Here is a 20,291-nt window from a genome sequence, read left to right on the forward strand (position 1 = left end):
GTATTTGTCAGGAATATCACTGAATTAGTACTCAGACAGAGGATTCAATTTAATTCACATTTTCATATAAATACTGACTTTATAGTAATATACTGTCATTTGTTTAAGATTTGTATGACTCATTATAGTAAGACCATTGTGAATACAATTTGAGACCCGTGTCTTGGGTTGGGTACTGTTTGAATGAAACTATTTATTGATTCCATTTCTTATTAATTTTGGAGAGAATTTGACCAATTTTAAAATATAGTTTTTACAAGTCAACAGTTAAAGTTCTAACTGTTATAATCAGTAAGAGCAAATAAGAGGAACCGATGATATTTCATTATATTGATGAATTTGGTGGGCAAAGGCCACGGAGGCATACAAACGCACACAAAAGAGTTTATCATTCATAGTTTATTTATTGAAATTAGCAAAATTAAGCAGGCATAAATGCAAAAAATGTATTCATGAAAGCTCTCACACACACACACCTGTTTCAGTAGACAACTGCGATCCACATGTCAGAAATATAGAGTGTATGGAGAACACATCGAAGGCCTCTTCCCTTAGCAACTGTCAGATGTTTTTCTGCAGGTCGTCTCCACTGAGGTTGGCAAACACTGTGGTCATGATCATGATGAGGGATGTCAGTCGTCATCAAGCCTCATTTAAAGACATACTTTGAAACAAAAACCCATGCATCCACAAATACACGTCTCGTCACATTCAGCAATAAACACAGTGTCGGTAACAAAACTGTGTTTTCAAATATATTATTTCTCAAAAAATCATAATTCTTCATCTCTCTGTACGTGATCCTAAGCATGGCATCAGTAATTAATCAATGTATGATGATGATTAAAATCATACTGTGAACTATAGTGTTCCTGGTGTGGTTGTAATTTGACAGTTTGCCACCTGCGCAATTCTGCGATCAATTTAAACAACCTCAAAGGAGGAAGCCTCATTTTTGATCAAACATAATCAAATCTTGGACTGATTCAAGTGTCCCAGGTAAAAAAGGAACATGTATTCATACACACGTTTGGAGCAGATTGGACAGTGTACACTGAAGTTACAACAACTTACTGTTTCACGGCGAAACTAAAACTCACAAAGAGCACAACTTTTCATCATCAAGGTGTTTAGATTGTACTGTGATTTCAAAAGTTTAGGACGCCAAAATTGGAATTCAATAGGGTCCGCACACAGTGGTCGCTGCTCGGGCTCTAAATATAAGCAGTAATAGTTCCACAGAGACAACTGTACTAATACAGTTGACACTGTAAATTTGCATTGCGCTATATTTCTATTTGAATTCAAAACAATACACTTTCTTCTTTACACCCAGACCACCTGGACTTCACTGGACTTCATGCAGCTCAGCCACTCAACCTTATTGATCCGCCAGCAGTATCTCACATCCACAAGCTTGAGTCTCTTGCTGTGCTGTATTATGTTTTTCACTGTTACCATCGTCACATCTGTCCGCTGCAGTGTAATGTGCTGTACTCGTCTGAGTGGCACGGGGGGTGCGTCTGTAGAGTCCATACGGGGGTTAAGGTGTGGGCCCAATACACGCTGTAAAACGCAGTCCAGAGGGCATGGCAGGGAGACCAGTGTGAGCTTCTCCAGTAAAGGAGAACCAATCAGGAGACACATGAGCGTCTTCCTCAGGGACATCCAGGACATGGCAGGTTTCATTTGGCTGTGACTGTAAGAGAATCTGTCGACATATGGGAGACACAAAGAAGACAAAGGATAAATTCGATATAGGTAGTCAATCTAATCTCATTTAATCTGCTGGATCTATCAAATTAATATGTCACTGGTATGTTGCAATAGTTCAAATATACTCCTTTCCTCAAGTGAGTCACACTGTACTACATCTTGCATCTCAACAGTAGCCTTACTTGAGTGTGAGAGAGCAGAGGTGAGGCACCCGTGGCAGATCCCGATCATCCCACCGATCCTCCTCCCCATTTTCCTCCTCTGGCATGATGGGAGGCTCAGCAAAGATGAGTAGGTCTCTGAGTCTGGGACAGGACTTGATGACCTCCAGTAGAGAGGTTTGGGGGCTGGTTTTCACACCCTCCACGGTGAGAGAGACCAGGGAGGAGCCTACAACTTGGATGGCAGGAAGCAGATCCACCAGAGGGCCAGGGAATTGTACTGAGAGGCTCAGCAGCTGGCCTGACCATGTCTGGAGGGCTGCAGCTAACACAGACCCATTCCTTCTACTCGTACTTGATTCATCATCAGCGTTCACGGATATGGAGCAGATGTCTGGACATAAACGGCTTAAACTCTCCAGACGGTCCCAAGTAACACCCTTGACATCTTTTAGGTGCAGGATCAGGTGTTCATCACCCGACTCTGACAAAACTCTCCCTCGCTTTTTTTCCTCTGCTTGTTTCAGAGAGCAACTTGGCTCCTCATCTGTACATGCATCTTTCTCACTCTTGCCACAATACTCTTCCCACAATATCTCCTCCTCCTCATCATGTTCCTCAACCCCTGCTGCTGCACCTTCTCTCTTCTTCCTCCAACTATCGATCCCCTGCCTGTTCCTCCTCTCCCTCCACACCTCTTCCAGCCTCGGAACTCCTTCTCTGTAACTGAACGCGTCTGTCTGCTTAAACTCTCTGTGCTCAATGAGACAGCAGGCCTGTGCAAGGCCCTCCATGGCCACTCTCTCCAGCCCAGGCAGAGAGAGTAGTAGGTAGGCTGCAGCCACCGCATTGTCTCCATCTTCTTCCCCAAACCCAATATCCAGAGCCAGTAGACTGGTGAGGGGGAGAGGAGGCAGGGATGAAGAGACGGAGGGCGAGGGGGCAGAGGAGAAAGAGGAACTAGGAGGTGGAGATGTAGAGGTGCGGCAAAATGATGAGCTTGAAGGACGAGCAGAGGATGAGCAGAAGGCACCACCTCCAAGAGGAAGTAGTGCGGCAGGGGAAAGGAAATGACAGCAGGATACATCGAGGTGGCGCAGCAAACGGCAGTGGTGGGCAATTGTGCTGATCACACATCTGTCACAAGGCATACCAGCCAGGGAGAGCGAGCGGAGGGCAGGCAGACAGCAGAGAGTTTCACACAGGACCTTTGAGGGCAGCTGCTGGGCCCCAGATAGATCCAGTCTACACAGACCCTGAGATAAAAAAAAGAAAACACAAGCCTATTATGTCACAGAGGCGCGACTAGACTTCTAATGCAGCCGATTAATGCATTTTTCCATCCCTAAGAAACAAATACTCCGACTGTTGGACCCAACATATCAAAGGATTCATTGCCCTTCAGTAACGAACCATTTTTTTGAAGAAGTAAAGGCGTCGGCAAGCGATGAGGCAACTGATGCTTCACGTTATCTTTCACGCTGATTCCCAACTATTAAATACGCTCACAGGTATTTGTAGTATAAGACACTGGTTTCAGGAGACACTGGTTTCAGCCTGACCTGGCAGCGTGCAGTAATGTGGGCACAGAGGGCGGAGGTGACCAGACCAGGACAGCTTTCCAGTGACAGGCCACGGAGTTGGGGGACCAGCAGGAGGTGGAGGGCCGCGCGGGACAATTGTTTCCTGGTGCACAGCAGCTGCGTGAGCTCCTCAACCAGTTCTCCAGCTACACGGGGAGTAAAAGATGGAAAGAGAAGGAGAGGGATTAGAAGTGATCCATCACTCTGTTAATCTATTACTCTCGGGCCAGAGAGAGGTTGTCAAGGGCAATAATTATATTGACATCTCAGACATTTTGCTAATATGGTGAATTACAGCTGCGTGTGATCACTGACTTATGACACAGTCACTTAAACTACACACAGTAACAGTTGTGTAGTGACAGTTCCAAACTGAAATGCCATAAAGTGGGAGCAGGCAGGTGAGAGAGGACTGTTGAATAAGCCCTCGCAAACTCACGCAGTAAGTTGAAAGGCCCCATAATGTGCCTGAATGAATACTGATCCAGGTATTTGTCAGCGTAGTCTTTCACCCACACATCCTTCATGTTGTCGGCGAGGCTGAGCAGACAAAGCCGTGTCAGTGACAGGACAGAGCCGTCTTCATCCGTCCTACCGCCTCTCCCCTTGCACCTTATATTTCTCACGCACCTCCTCGGCAAGGGTTTGGTCAAATTTAGGGCGAACATTGGCCTTGCAGGGCAGCAGAGGCTGGCTGCGGTGCTGAAGTGGATTCTGGGTTGTAGTACGTGAGAGTTGGAGGCTTCTGACGATTTTGCTGCTGGTGGGAAACAAAGAGAAGATTAAGAGGACAGAAAGAATCTAAAAAATCTAAAAACAAAAACGCTAATCTTGCTGAAACATTATTCAATTTAAGAAAATATAAAATTTAGGAAAAAGTAATGTAACTGTTTGAACTAGTTGAGTAATGTTTATGTTATGATGGGGGTTATTGATTAATCTATAATTGATTTGTTATGTGATTTGTGAAAAGAAAGGAAATCAAATGGTCACCTGTATTTATATTGTATTGTATTTATAGTAAAGGGGCAGGTAATTCTTCTTCCTGCTCCTTTTTAGTTCATGTACCAGTGTATACGTGTATGGTTTTGTTTTTGGATTACACTGAAATGAACGAAATAAACTAAACCAAACTAAAATGGGAGTTTGCAAGATTCTTATCTCCCTTCAATGTTGGTACTATTTCTTGTTCACTGTTTCTTTAACCAGCTGTGTTGTTTTGTCTTTGTTCCATTTAAGAAGATACACAAAAGATGCTAGAATGTGTATTTACTCTAATGTGTACGTACAATATCAATATTTAATCCATTAAATAAATATTGTCACGTATAAACAGAGCGTAGGGTTTTATATGGAGAGAATATATAGATATAAAGAGTTTCTATGACACCTACCTCTCAGCTCTACAGGTGCTGGATGTGTTCACACAACGAAGAAGCCAGACGTGCTCAGTTAAATAAAACGAACACAATCTCAAACTTCACATACGTGATTCCCTGCAGCACTTCCTGGTTGCAAGTCCGTGGGACTTTTCGCCCTGTCTTAGGTCTCACAGGCACATCCGGTCAGCCTATCCGGGCTGTTGATTTTGAATCAGGGGATAGATTTGAACACCACCTATGGACTGAAAACTGAATAAACCACATGTAATTAGTCTGAATATATCGATAAGTTGATAGGTGACGCGCCAAGACATGACCCGAGTGGTTCATGTCTTCCTGAAAGTCAGAAATGAGGGCAGTAACTCTGAGCCGAACTGAAACTGATCTGAGTTCAAGGCAGATAATTAGTTTGGTTCAGAAACGTGTCAGTGGTTTGATACAGTGGCGGATCAAGGATTTTTCTAAATCAGGGGCCCACAGGGGGCACAATACCTGATTCAGTAAGGTGCACATTTAAGTTATTCCTTGTTTACAGTTGGCTCTTTAGGTTAGGGCAAAGTCACACATCATTGGATATATTTTTGTCCTGTCCCAATTCACCCCTTTGACCGACCACTTGGCCCTAGCCCTTGTTTTGCGTGTGGCCGTGATGGGGTAGTGTTTTCCCATTTCTCTATGAGGTGTAGGGTTAGTGGCCATCCAGCCCATCAAACACCCCTTCAGCACAATAACTTATTTTAATCCAGTAGCAAATGAAAATGTAACTGAATCGCTGCTGTTCTTTCTCCTGCAGGGTATGTGTGTGGCAGGGGGCGAGGCTGGCTTCACCTGTTTCCACTCAGCTCATCAACCTGTCTATAAAGGCCTGGTCTACACTCCACTGCTCTGGCAGATGATTCCTTCTCATTCGGTAGAGCGCTGTGTTCGTCCTCTCAGGGGAAAAAACGTGTTTTTGAAGGGTCTTTCCATCTAGCATTGTTTAGCTGCCAGTTTTGCAGCGTTTCTCGTTTAGCTTGTGTTTTTCGTATTGGGAATTGGGACAGGGCCTTTGAACATTGTTCCTTGTTTAAGTACATTGTGAACTTGAAGCAAATTGTCATTCATAGTTAGTATTGTTTGTAAGTGACAAGTTAATAAAAAGTTGGGGGAAAAAAGCTTACTGATGGAACAGGGGCACTTGAAATTAACGGATCAGTGCCTCCGTGGACGGCACTGATCTGTTTGATGTCATGAAACAAAGCAAAGAAATTCATGACTTGAAAACACTTTTCAGGCTATTCATCTTTTTTCTTTGTCTTCTTGTTCTTTTGTAGAAAGCAGATGGAAGCATTTCTTAACAAAACTCAAAGGGTGCTTGAATTTACAAGAAATTACGCATTATGATATATTTTTACAGGAAGCAAGTCATGGTGATAACTCTGGTGGTCCCACTTTGATCAAATAAAATAAAAAACAAGAAGTGATTATCCGGGGTAATGTTTAATTTAGTTCATAATGAGGCCTCTGTTAAGGACAGACTGCATGTATTCACTGTGTGCATATATTTATATTGATAATAAATATCCATTCATCCATTTTTTGTTGCATAATAATAATTATTATTTATTATTGCTCACTATCCTGGTTAACTTTACATGTTATAACTTCAAACTAACAAGGTTGGTTGAACATGGTAGGTCTGGGTTGCAGGATTGCTGATCCACAAACAATTCTAATATATGTGACTGTTGAAACTATTTTCATGGCTTCTTTACCACTAGAGGTAAGTGAGAGGAGATTTCTTGGTCTGTGATAATATTCGTATTTCAAGTACAGCGTCCCCCTCTAGTGGATTTGACTGTTAACATGACCCCCGCAGTGCACACACTCTCCAATGGTCTGGTTGAAGAAGAGGAGCAGGGGGCTTGGTGTCAGCAGGACGTGAGTATTTCCATCTTCATGTCTCTCTGCCATCTTCACCGTCTCAGCTGTCTCACCCAGATGGTGAAGATGGTCTATTAAAGGAGCTGCTCTGTGAGTCGACTGGAGGGGTCAGTGGGCATTTTGTTCATACATGTATATCAGGCCATGGTCATTGATCAGTAGCTGTTGGGTAATCAACTACAGAATAAATAAAAAAACTGCATACAAAAATAAAAAATAGAAAAATGTTGGTATTCTTTATTTCAATCCCCCATGATGTGACACGTGAAGAGAATCTTTAACATATACAATTTGCTGATCTGTCTCAGTTATATTTTGTGTTAATAAAATAATTCGTGATATTTCAGTAAAAAAAAGGAATTTATCATTTATCAAGACAAAAACATACTGAGCAGTGTGTGCATTTCATTTCCCTTGATTTCCTGACAATTATAAGACAGTGAGGAATATAAATACTAAATATTAAGTGTATTTAATGTGGATGGTCCTTAAAATCATCTCAGTGGTCAAACCATTAGAATGATTATGTAAATATAAGGTTAGTATAAAAAACTATAGTCGGTGACTCTCACAATAAAACTCAGGATGTGGATTTTGACCAAATCAGAAATGTGTTAATGCAGCTAAATACGATTCTAGTTTCAGTTTGTGCACGGAGCAGACCGACAAATGGAAAAGTGACACTGGGCGCCGCAAATAACATAATCTAGTACTGTGTCATTTTAAACACTGGGATGGATGCATTTGAATGGAGTGTGCAGTGAAAAATTTAAACAGAATCAGCTCTAACTATTTAAATCAAGGCAATCCCAGTTATATAATAACACATTTTCTAGCTACACTAGCATGAAAATGGGACCATGAACCCACTGTAAGTAAGCATTGCAGTCTACATTAGTCCAACACTAATATGTTTCTTCACTTTATGGACAATGGTCAAATTTTGTAGAGGAAACACAATGTGAAATCAATGAATCAGTGAAATATATAGTTGTTAATACACTACACAGGCTTAAATCACCAGTAGTTTGATCTTTGTAAGTTATAATGTGTCTATGTAAAAAGTGTTAGTGTACAATGGTGTTAACACATTCATATTTCATTATGCAAAAATGAGCAACTAACTAACTATCTTCAATAACTAACAGAAAAAGTGCACTTAATAAATCCCTTATTCCCTGTACTGACCAGTCACTACTTTGAAGGATAAGTCTACATTTCAGACTAACACTATTTGTATGACCTTCACTTAATCTCATAAATAGCACCTATTCTAACCTCTGGATTTAACATTCAAATATTTATCATGAATTTTCATTTTTGACTTATTCTTTACAGATAAAATACAAAGTACACCAGTTTGCATCCATATGTCATTTCCAGTTGATCGTGCCTTTGCTGCATACAGTATATCATATCTTTCAGATGTGTCTTAAGCTGCAAGACGGATGGAAATGTGCAGAGAATCCAAAAGCTCTACTCCACTGGCTCTGTGAAAGGTACCACCATCCTCCCGGCCACAAACACCTCCACTATGTTACGATCGTCACCTATAACAGAAGAACAACACAGACGCATTTACAATAGAATTTTAAATAGTCTTCCTCATCTACAAAGCCCTTAATGACATGGTGCCATCATTCCTTAAAGAGCCCATAGTACCGTATCACCCCACTAGAGCACTGCACTCCCAGAATTCAGGCTTACTTGTCATAGGAGCCAGAGCCTTCAGCTGTCAAGCTCCTCTCCTGTGGAATTATCTCCTAGTTTTAGTTTTGGAGGCAGACACCGTCTCTACTTTTAAGAGTTGGTTTAAAACCTTTCTGTATGATAAAGCTTATAGTAACAGCTGGCTCAGGACTGCCTTGGACCAGTTATGCTGCTATAGGCCTATGTCAGGGACATAAGACACATGGAGCTTCTGTTTTTCTCTCCTCCTCTCCCTCTTAATCACATTAATTTCTCATCAATACATGTTACTGACTTGACTTATTTCCCAGAGTCCTTGTACTTTCTCATTTGCAGATCCAGGATCACTGTTGCCTCCACATTGTGAATCATGGTGGCAGGTGATTGTGGATTATGACGACAACTCGATTGCTTAGATGTCAATTAAACCTGCCCACATATACTACTTTTATTGGCAATACTGTAATCAATTGTCATTGCTGCTCCCTTCATCTATGTTAGAGTTTTTCTTTTTCAGAAATACTTTGCGTATTGATACACCTCTCCATTTATAGTAGACTCTTCTTCTTTTCTCATGAATACTATAGATATTATTATTATGTTGATGTGCTCGGTTACAGGTGACATCTATTGCACTTATGTCTGTCCTGGCAGAGGTATCCCTCACTTGCAGCTCTTGTGCATTCCAATTTTTCTGGTAGTTTTTCCTCACTCTAGCCGAGGGTTAAAGGCAAGGGATATCACACCTTGTTAAGTCCTATGAGGCAAATTGTGATTTGTGAACATGGGCTACACAAATAAAGTTTGATTGACTGAAAAACATGTAGGAAAGCAGTGCTTGGTGTGTGAGAGTCTGAAAAGTTAGGAAATACAAACTGGAATGGGCACTCACCCAAATTCAAGAACTTTTCCAACAGAATCTGAAAGTAAAATGAAGATAAATTAGTCAGAAAATGTATGTTTTTTTGCTTTTATAAATCTGTATGTGAATATGTTGGTTTCTGTCCAGCGCTGGAGGAAGAAGGTGCTCATCCACCAACCTTTGGCCCTTCACACTGGATCAGGTCGATGGGTGCACCAGGAGCAGCTACGTCCACCCTCAGGGCATCGAAATCTTTGCCCACCTCAAAATTCCCTGTCTGGTCATCCAAGGACAAGGCTGTAGACGAAACACACAGTCAAATACACTGTTGTACTCTCTCTGCACTTCTGTACAATTGCAATCAGTCATCATCAACGAAAACGTCATGTTCTGAAAGCGACTGGTATTTTGATTCTGCTGAGTCACTTGGCGTGGGTGCAGGCACTTGAGCAAGAAAATCAGCACTGCTTGAAACTGTGAGAAACAAAAAGGGGCTGAACACTCGAGTGTTTTCATTGTTTCTTCTATACATTGAGTGACCGCTGGTTTTGTGCGTTACCTTGGCTGCCGCCTAGTGTGGCCAGTCTGAACACCTCCTCAAAGGTGAGTGTGTTGTACTCTGGGTCCTGGATGGTCAAGACTTTGGATGCGTCCAAAGCTCTCCTCACAGCGTCCAGCATAGAGGCCGAGTAGCCCCCCGCCACGTCTGATGTAAGACCACAAACACAGGTGGGTCACATGAATATAGGCACATATAAAGACACAAACACAGGCATTCACACACTTTTGTTGGGAATATGAAAAAAACAGAATGTGCATTTTCAAATTTCAGATATTTTTCAGCCATTAGGTCTGGACAGAATTCCTTAGAATTCCCCATAACTGAAGATAAAGGGAAGTAGTCTAGTCGAGAATAACCCTCAAATGCTATGTTATGTCTCAAAGCAGAGATAGAGTCCTTAATCCTCCACAGAGGCAGGCAGAGGGAACTGTGATACATTCAGATCAGGGCGATGCTTATAGAATAATATGAGTTCCACATTGATCTTGTTTGTAGTATCTACGGTAGCATTACACAAATGTTGACATAACCGAGACCTACCCAAGCATAATCTAAGACCTACTTTGTAATATTTAAAAAATATTTAAGACTTTTTAAAACCTAAACTTCAGATGATTGAATGGACCCCGCAGAAACCCTGAACTCAGATGTTAATATTTACTTAAAGATGGATGTTGAAACCAGCCAAATGAACAGTGATCAGCTGACCAGTGTGTCAGACACATCAGCTGACTGAACTCCCTACATCATCAAAATAACCTGACTTCTGTAAAACCAGATGATGCAATCATGTGATGCTCACACGCATGCTTGTGTGTACAGAGCAGAGGAGTTTTCGAAATGAAGCGGAGCAAAAGTTTGTCAAAAAGCAGCATGGCACTTGAAAATGTGCAAAAAGGGAATCTGCTCCCACCTGTTCCCAGCCCCAGCTTCACTTTGTGGTTCAGGACGTTGCGGACATCTAAAATTCCACTGCACAATCTGGAAAAAGAGAGAGAGACAGAGAGAGAGAGAGAGAGATGACCAATACAATGACATGATTACTGGATTCATTTCTTATCAGGTGATAGATTCAGTACTTGTATGCTGCTGCAACCTATTTTAGCACATGGATCCATAAAGAGTCCTCTGTATATTTTCATTTTCATTTAGGCATTTCTGATAATGCCTCACTTTTTTTGCTTAAGTGCTATTTTACTGTTAAATCTGTGTTATGTCAATCATCATGGGCGTAGGTCAAGTCTCGAGAAACACCCGGATACTTACGAAAAGTTGGAATTGGGGCAGTGAGACAGAGAGGCTCCCGTCTCTCTGAATAGATCCAACTCTTTATCACTGAGGTAGCAGCCATGGGCCATCACTGTCTGTGAATCAATCCCGTTACAAATAAAATCAACCCTGTTCACCAGTTAAGCATTCATACAGTTTCTATTTTACACAGAAAAGTGTGTGTGTGTGTGTGTGTGTGTGTGTGTGTGTGTGTGTGTGTGTGTGTGTGTGTGTGTGTGTGTGTGTGTGTGTGTGTGTGTGTGTGTGTGTGTGTGTGTGTGTGTGTGTGTGTCCTCACTTTTTGAACCACCTTCAATGGGCTGTTTCAGAGTCAAGACTTGGTTTTAGGGTTGTGGTTAGAATTAGGTTATTGCTAGGGTAAGAGGCTAGGGACTAAGATAGATGTATATAGATGTGTGTGTGTGTCTGTGTGTGTGTGCAGGCAGTGATGTGTTCTCACTTTGTCTGTGAGCAGGTTGTGTTTGTGATAGACGTCCGTGTACGACTCTGATTCAGGAAACAGCTCCTTTACAAGCTTCACCTCCTCGACGTTTTCACTGATATGACTCTGGAGATAAACACACACACCAGACATGAAACAGCTACTTTAAAAAAAAAAACAATAACACAAGCTGCATGACATTATATTTGTGGCTCATTCCTGAGCAAGCAATTTTTAGATTTGGTGCACAGAGAAACATATCTTGCAAGCACATTAATTGTATTTTGAAGTTAAATGCAAGAAAGAAAAATTGTGCAAACAAAACATTATTCTGTGAACAATAAATTGGAGAAGATGAATTTCTGTTTGACTGCTTAGTGTCCAATTTTTACTCTGAATTTTCCAACTTTTTTTATTCAGGTTCTAGCTTCTCCGATCTGTATATTTTATGTCACAAACAATTTGAGTGTGCAGTGTTCTGACAATGCACAAAAGCAAGAGTGTGAATGTATGTGACTAAAAGTGTGTGAGGGGGTTATTATTACATAATTGATATGGATAATGTCAAACATACAAATACATTTATTGGTCAAAAAAAATATTTTTGTTGGATCTATCTAAATATTCTTCGCGGGCATGTAATATCTCTTCAAAATATTATTTATGTACAAATACAACACCATTAAAGCTGTAGCATCTACATATAGCCTGAGGCAGTGCAGTGACAGGATGAAATCAATCCAAATGCTATTCTGAAAGTACGTTCTTCATTCATCTGCATTGCATAATGTGTGAGTGTGTTGTTTATGTCATTGCTGTAAACCCCCACAGGTCCAAACACTAAACAGTCTCCATGGTAACAGTCCCCAGTGGACACAGCCTGGTTTGGTTGCCACAGTGAGCTCACCTGAATGTGCAGGTTGTTATTCTTAGCGATTGCTCCCAGCTGTCCGAGCAACGCTCCTGTGCAGGATAGTGCAAAGCGAGGAGTCACTATCGGCTTCACAAGGGGGTACTGGGAGGGGAAAATAGAAGAAGATGATGCAGACCTGTGATTGTTTTACTTGCGTTGTTGAATTGTCCTTTTTATCATAATATAAAACCTTACCTTTTTGTTTAAAAGCTCTGCAATGAACCTTGAGGGAACAAAACAATGATTAAAAATAGGTCGTCAGAGACAGGTACACTCTCTGTGATGAGCATATGTGTATTGTAGAGGTAATACCGATGGGAGGTGTCAATAGGAACAGGATAGGAATTTAAACATCAAGATCATGCTAATTCCGGTCTTATGCCACTCAGACGCCCTGAAACCACGGAACTCATGCTGATGCTCCTCATTCAGAGAAACTTGATAAATTCCCACTAGATTACTTCATATTTATACAGACATTGTGTCAGTTATTGTGCATCACAGCTTATATCTGTGGCATATCTGTGTCTGTAACATATTCTAAACTAAAAACTGCCTCATCATAGAGCTGTTTTTAGACACACAAATTCTGTGTTCAAAACAACTGGAATTTTCCATCACGAGGATGTAACATAAATTCTGCTGTCGAGTTGACGTGTTTTTGTTTATACACATCGATACCGGTATCGGGCTTTATCGCCAAAATCTCTCAAATCACGTCTTTCCAAGTTGACATCTTTAGATTTAGATATTTTTTTCATTTTCGTGACATTTGCTTGTTTTCATGCCCTGTTGCGGTGAATTTTGTGGAAAATGTCCCGCTGTATTCTCTCACATGGGCTCTCTCTGACATTTTACAAGGGGGCTGGCAGGAAAAGTTTCAAAAAATATCTGCAGCAAATTTGTGCTCTTATATACAGCACTTCGGCACATTTTCAGGATATTGTCCAGACAGGCGCTGACTGATGGTCAAAGTTCTCAAAGGACACACTGAGAAGGATCCATCTCGATCAGCAAGGTTCAATTCAGAAACGAGAGATGACGACTCTCAGCTGAGGCACTTTGATACAGCGCTGGGTCAATATTTGTTCTCAGCATGCATGATACTGTTGTTACTTTTACAGCTTGAGCCGACACGTATATTTGATCTGCCCTTCCACAGTAGAGCAGGGTTGCATATACCCACCGACAGGTTTCATCCTGCGACTCCTGGATGGTCTCTTTGTAATGTTTCACAGCGTTGTTCGTGTCCATGCACACCTTACCCACCAAGGCACGCTGTCCAAAGTCATCTGCAGGAAATATAAGGATGATTGAGCTCTCACTGAGTTCGAAAGACAATCGTGCAACATGTCACAGCTTTTTTCACTTTGGACGTATTGAGCGTGAAAATACAACTTGCTGCACTTAACATCATGACCATGATGACATGATCATAACATGTGAACAAGGTATCTGAGAGATGTTTGATATACACTACCGTTCAAAAGTTTGGGGTCACCCAGACAATTTCGTGTTTTCCATGAAAACTCACACTTTTATTTATCAAATGAGTTGCAAAATGAATAGAAAATATAGTCAAGACATTGACAAGGTTAGAAATAATGATTTTTATTTGAAATATTAATTTTGTTCTTCAAACTTTGCTTTCGTCAAAGAATGCTCCATTTGCAGCAATTACAGCATTGCAGACCTTTGGCATTCTAGCTGTTAATTTGTTGAGGTAATCTGTAGAAATTTCACCCCACGCTTCCTGAAGCACCTCCCACAAGTTGGATTGGCTTGATGGGCACTTCTTGCGTACCATACGGTCAAGCTGCTCCCACAACAGCTCAATGGGGTTGAGATCTGGTGACTGCGCTAGCCACTCCATTACAGACAGCAAACCAGCTGCTTGCTTCTTCCCTAAATAGTTCTTGTATAATTTGGAGGTGTGCTTTGGGTCATTGTCCTGTTGTAGGAGGAAATTGACTCCAATCAAGCGCTGTCCACGGGGTATGGCATGGCGTTGCAAAATGGAGTGATAGCCTTCCTTATTTAAAATCCCTTTTACCTTGTACAAATCTCCCACTTTACCAGCACCAAAGCAGCCCCAGACCATCACATTACCTCCACCATGCTTGACAGATGGCGTCAGGCACTCTTCCAGCATCTTTTCACCTGTTCTGCGTCTCACAAATGTTCTTCTGTGTGATCCAAACACCTCAAACTTTGATTCGTCTGTCCATAACACTTTTTTCCAATCTTCCTCTGTCCAATGTCTGCAATTTCTCGCATGGAATAGCCTTCATTTCTAAGAACAAGAATAGACTGGCGAGTTTCACATGAAAGTTCTCTTTTTCTGGCCATTTTGAGAGTATAATCGAACCCACAAATGTGATGCTCCAGATACTCAACTAGCTCAAAGGAAGGCCAGTTTTATAGCTTCTCTCACCAGCAAAACAGTTTTCAGCTGTGCTAACATAATTGCACAACGGTTTTCTAATCATCCATTAGTCTTCTAAGGCGATTAGCAAACACAATGTACCATTAGAACACTGGAGTGATAGTTGCTGGAAATGGGCCTCTATACACCTATGTAGATATTTCATTAAAAACCAGACGTTTCCACCTAGAATAGTCATTTACCACATTAACAATGTATAGAGTGTATTTCTGATTAATTTAATGTTATCTTCATTGAAAAAAACAGTGCTTTTCTTTGAAAAATAAGGAAATTTCTAAGTGACCCCAAACTTTTGAACGGTAGTGTACAAGTTCCCATTTCTATTGTTGCATTTTATTTTTAATTTTTTAATTTTACTGTTTTAATGTTGTTCTTTTATCTGTATGATCTGTTTTTTCTGATTTACACACACACATGCAACTGGTTTTGAAGGGTGCTGTTGAAATTGAAATTTTAACCTCATCAATAATCTTTATAAGGTCACATCAATTAAATCTTTTGTTCAGTTTTGTCCTTGTATGAGTATAATCAACAATCCTTTGCTAAATGCAGATGAATAACACCTGTACATCATATGTGTCTTGTGTGTACTTCAGAGTTCTCAGATACCAGTGTGTATCATCATAATAATAATACATTTATTTGTATAGCCCTTATCTAAACAAGGTTACAAAGTGCTTCACAAAAAAAACACACTGAATCATAGTGTATGTGTTGTTCAGCCCTTCCACAAATACTCTTGTTAAATCTCTTTCCGTGGGACATACTGTACACATAAGGCTACACACAGAAAGAGATGAAATGTGAATTGAATACAATCACATATACACACGCACACATACTTTATGGTCATTGAATTGCAACAGTCCTCTGCAAAATGGAACAGCTGCTCAGAACAGGACAAAGGTGAGGGTTCAATGAACCTGGTTACACAAAATGACCTGCCAGTGCTCAGTATGGTTGTATCATTATGGAAAAGGGAGGACATGTTTGTCGATCCTCACAGGAGCTATTCAAGGGTTACGACTTCCTTTTAGGGTTAGAATTAGGTTAGAATTAGGATTTGGGTTAGGGTAAGGGTCTAGGGAATCCACCATGCCAATGATTGTCCTCACTAAAAGTACAAGAGTCTGTATCTGTGTGTGTGTATCTGTGTGTGTGTGTGCATCTTTCTATAGTTATAAGGGGCAATTTTGGTTAAATACCATCATTGTGAGGACATTTTGACATTGGGAGGCTATTTTGGCTGGTCCTCACAATTTCAAAGGCTTGTTTGAGGGTTAAGACTTGGTTTTAGGGTTAGAATTAGGTTAGGGTTAGGGTTAGGGTTAGGCATTTAGTTGTGATGGTTAAGGTTCGGGTAAGGGGCTAGGAAATGAGACAATGTGTGTGTGCGTATGCCTGCGTGCATGCCTGTGTGTGTGTGTGTGTTTGCGTGTGTCTGTTCAATGTTGCATAACATCACATGATAAGGGACAAGGCATGAAGGTGAACAAAATAAGTGATAATACAGGACCCACAACCTCTGTCCGGCACATTGTTATTTCAGCTCTGCTTATAACGGCACATGTCCAGCTTAAACACAAAAAGACAAAGGTCCTGATTTAACATGTACTGGGGAGAAACTGACATATGTAGAAAACCATGTGCTTGGGTTGACAGGCTTACATTGCGTTTTTTTCAAAGGGACATCTCTCTTTATGTATGAACCGAAAAAACTCAGGCTTTTGCTCCAAGGTGATCATTTAAAAATATGAGCTGGATATTTTGATGTATTTAAGCCTTTACCAGCATGATGTCACCTGAATGGTTTCACAACACGAATCAACATTTCAGTCCACAGTCCACATCACAGATAGAAAACACTCCGAAGAGGGACAGTTCTTAAAAATGAAAAAGATTTAGGTCAAAATGTGTGTGTGTGTGTGTGTGTGTGTGTGTGTGTGTGTGTGTGTGTGTGTGTGTGTGTGTGTGTGTGTGTGTGTGTGTGTGTGTGTGTGTGTGTGTGTGTGATGTCTTACTTGCAATCTGACCCAGCAGAAGTGAGGCGTCACTGTGTATGGTAGCAAAGTAACATGCAGTGGTTGTTCCGTTTCTCAGTGTCCTTTTCTGTAATGCGCAGGGATCATATTACAGGTTAAAGGTTTAAATTCCTTCTCTTCTTTTTACATTGTTATCTCACTGACATGTTCACACCCTCGTCAACTCAGAGATTAGCGTCTTACTGTCAGATAAACTGCTTTTACATTTTTCCCCACAGCACAGGGTGACCGTCCCTTTGGCAATATCATAATCATTGCATGCTGCCACATGCAAGGCTCAGTTTTGGTTTGCTGTGTGGCTTTAATTCACATGAATTATTTCATGAAACCAGCAAACTCACCACTACTTGTGTGTAGACCGTGTTGGCAAAGTCCAAATCCTTGAAGCGGGACTCCACAGGGAAGGTGTAGGTATTGAGCCACTGCAGCAGGGGCAGGTCCAGGGCCGTGCCTGCGTAGCTGTACTGGGATGCATGAATGTGGGTGTCCACCATGCCTGGCATGAAGAACTCACTGCAGTGGAGCAAGCATGGAAATTGTTTATGATATTGCTTTTATGTCCCCTGCAATAAACAACCTTCATATGGGGGAATGATCCGCGTTCATCTTTGGAACTCAAGTGGTGTAACAAATTCAATTCTCTTGATAAACACTTTGACTGTCATCACCCACTGGAACATGAGTTACACCCTACACCGCCCTTCACCGCCAAGCAGAGAAATGTACTAACATGTTCACCAGGAGCATAAACACCTGAAGGATGCGCTTAAAGCCTGCGGATACCAAAACTGGACCTTTGTGATAATGGCAGCAAGATCTGTGAAGAACACAATCCCTGCAGGTAGGGCAGGTTTATAATGTGCTTATGTCTGGAGCCTCAGTCTTCAACAAGCATCACATTCCTGTGCTTTCCACAACCATGCAGGAACACCCTGAGACAAAAACTGGTTCATGCAAAAAATCACACACCCACAAAACCACAAAAGTGTGCAGTCCAAAGCAGTGAGGGATTCACAGACTTGTGTAGCAGTGAAAATAAACAAACATTACATCAACCTATGGCTCAACAATGAAAGTTCAACCCCTTTAGGTCGTGACTCAGTAATTTACCTACACCTGATGGATGAGTGGGACTTATTTAAATGACCGCAATGTATACAGAGGACCACTGAATACAACAGACAGCATCACTAACCAACCAGGTGACATCCTTGAAGATGACGCCCCGGGGCTTAAGCACCAGCTCTCCATCAGTCAGTCTGGACTGAAGACGCCTCTTGGATGAGAGGTGAAACTTTGAGTTCAAATCTCCTCACTATCTGTCAAGTCTAAGTGCTATACTCTCTGACTGCCTGAGGGCATTGCATAATAATTGCTGTGTAACACAAGTGTACTCATCCAGTGATTAAATCCCTAATCGTACTCACTGTTGTGCCAGTTGAGTCACCTCAGACGGACAGAATCCAAATGTCTGAGAAAGCTTGTGCAGCTCGTCACCTTTTCCAAAGAATGCAATCTGAAGGCAGAATTGAAAGAAGCCAACAGTTACTGGAATCAAACATAATGACATAATGAGCAGCAGTGAATCATGAAAACATCAGTCTACGTAATGGAGCATTCATTTGTCATATGTTTATCTTATCAGCAACTTCAAATGAATTTCTTATGTCAGCCTATACACCACTGTGTTGATGCTTCACTTCATTTACAGTCTTGATTGATTTGATTTCCACAATGTCCCCTTACCATATATATTTATTTATGTATTTTCCTTTGGTTTTTAATGATGTTTTGTTGGTTTAAATCCCCTTTATTATAGCCTGGTGGCAGAGGCTGTACTTCAGACTATCATAAAAATGTTGTATGCTCAGAGCTTTTGGAATAAATTGTGAAAGAGCTTTTGGGATACATTGTGAAAGAGCTTTTGGGATAAATTGTGAAAGTTAGGGTTAGAGACGGATCTCTGTAGGTCAAACTCAGACATCTGCCTAATCTTGTTTTTTACACACGGACAGAAAAGTCCCAGTGAGCCAACAGATAACAGATATCAATAAAAACCGACATACCAAGAGGTGACCGCGCGGTTTCTCTTAAAAACGGATCATATAATCAGATAATTAAAAAAGACTGTAAAACCTTTCCCTCTGCGTTCACTCCGAGGAGCGCGTCTTCCAGAATCTGCACGGCCGTTTCCTGCGTCGAGTGGATAAAAGTTCCCCTGTAGACGCGCGAGATTGCGGCGGCGGTTCCGTGCGTGTGCGCCATCCCTTCAGCAGTATCAGCCCGAGTCCAGCAGTCGGATACTTGCGGCGGCAGCAGCAGCGCACTGGGGTTTTGAGCTGCGCTGACCAGGACTCACGACTCCACCTGATTGCGCCATCTGCAGCCAATGAGAAGGAAGGGTGTGCGTCTGCCTGCGTGTTGAGAATACAGTGTCATTTTGGTACAAATATCACCCGGTCACAGAGTTCCGAAGACTGAGAGGAGTCACACAATTAGGCGGGTACACGTTTTTCTTTTACAGCAGATGTTGTTGACGCGCCGGTGCCGGCCTTTACATCGAGTTTTTAGATTAAAAAAAAAACACTGTATGACTTACACAGTCTCTAACCGCAGCCGACTGCAAGGTCCGGTTGGATGTACGGGAAGTCCCTTCATACTGGCTCATAGTACGTCATAGTACGTCTTACAGGCAGCTGGAAAACAACATGAGTAACTTGAGTATATTATTAATAAACGGGAATAGCCTCGCTACATCACCGTTGGAAGATCCACAGTAAAAAAAACACAATTACTAAACAGTTACTTACAGGCTCAGGCCGTGAAAACACAAGTCGCGACTTATTGTTTAAATCCTTTATTTTATTAATTATTATCTTTGTTCTGTCTTTCTTTCTTTCTCATTGTCTCTTGTTATTTCTTTCATTATACCTTTCTTATATATCTAAAATAAAATATTGAAAAAAGTGGCAATCTTTGAAGACAATACCTCTGTTGGTATGAAACTGTCATACACCTCCTCTGAATAAAAAGTTCTCTGTATCCATTCATCTATCCGTCTGTTACATGAAACTATATTTTGTGAATCTCCTTTTTTAGTGAGTCTACTCTATGGAGGATGAGTAACTCCGTGAGGGTCCCTGTCATCGTCACACGGGTATCTTTCTAATCCAGAGGTTCAAGTTCAAGGGGATCCTTATGTTTTTTAGTTGGGTTCCTGATAATCATCAAATTTCCTTTTGGGTCGTAGGCCACAGGGAGAGAAGTCTATGTGTAGAAACCTTGATTGAGAACATTCTGT

At 41.3% G+C, this 20,291-nt stretch overlaps 2 protein-coding genes across 3 annotated transcripts; both read right to left on the reverse strand.

Moving 5' to 3' along the window:
- Positions 1-390: 390 nt before the first annotated feature.
- si:ch211-214j8.12 (uncharacterized protein LOC100000539 homolog) lies at positions 391-4,994 on the reverse strand. Of its 2 annotated transcripts, none has more exons than XM_047341074.1 (5): positions 4,855-4,994; positions 3,900-4,217; positions 3,440-3,606; positions 1,899-3,133; positions 391-1,711 (listed from the first exon to the last, which is right to left on the reverse strand). In XM_047341074.1, the coding sequence occupies exons 2-5, from the start codon at positions 4,126-4,128 to the stop codon at positions 1,327-1,329; spliced, it is 2,016 nt and encodes a 671-aa protein (XP_047197030.1). In that variant the 5' UTR covers positions 4,129-4,217; positions 4,855-4,994; the 3' UTR covers positions 391-1,326. The 2 variants fall into 2 exon arrangements, with proteins under 2 accessions (XP_047197030.1, XP_035021576.2); XM_035165685.2 differs by having other exon boundaries at positions 3,900-4,220.
- Positions 4,995-6,977: 1,983 nt separating this feature from the next.
- gda (guanine deaminase) lies at positions 6,978-19,399 on the reverse strand. The gene is made up of 14 exons (XM_035166374.2): positions 19,127-19,399; positions 18,418-18,506; positions 17,332-17,503; positions 16,970-17,057; positions 13,689-13,794; positions 12,698-12,725; positions 12,497-12,604; positions 11,608-11,715; positions 11,145-11,242; positions 10,792-10,859; positions 9,876-10,022; positions 9,495-9,613; positions 9,347-9,374; positions 6,978-8,315 (listed from the first exon to the last, which is right to left on the reverse strand). Exons 1-14 carry the CDS (start codon positions 19,253-19,255, stop codon positions 8,242-8,244), a joined length of 1,362 nt encoding a protein of 453 aa, XP_035022265.1. The 5' UTR covers positions 19,256-19,399; the 3' UTR covers positions 6,978-8,241.
- Between the last annotated feature and the right edge of the window lie 892 nt (positions 19,400-20,291).

This window comes from Hippoglossus stenolepis, chromosome 9 (genome assembly GCF_022539355.2).
Source record: "Hippoglossus stenolepis isolate QCI-W04-F060 chromosome 9, HSTE1.2, whole genome shotgun sequence".
In the NCBI taxonomy this organism is placed as follows: Eukaryota; Metazoa; Chordata; class Actinopteri; order Pleuronectiformes; family Pleuronectidae; genus Hippoglossus; species Hippoglossus stenolepis.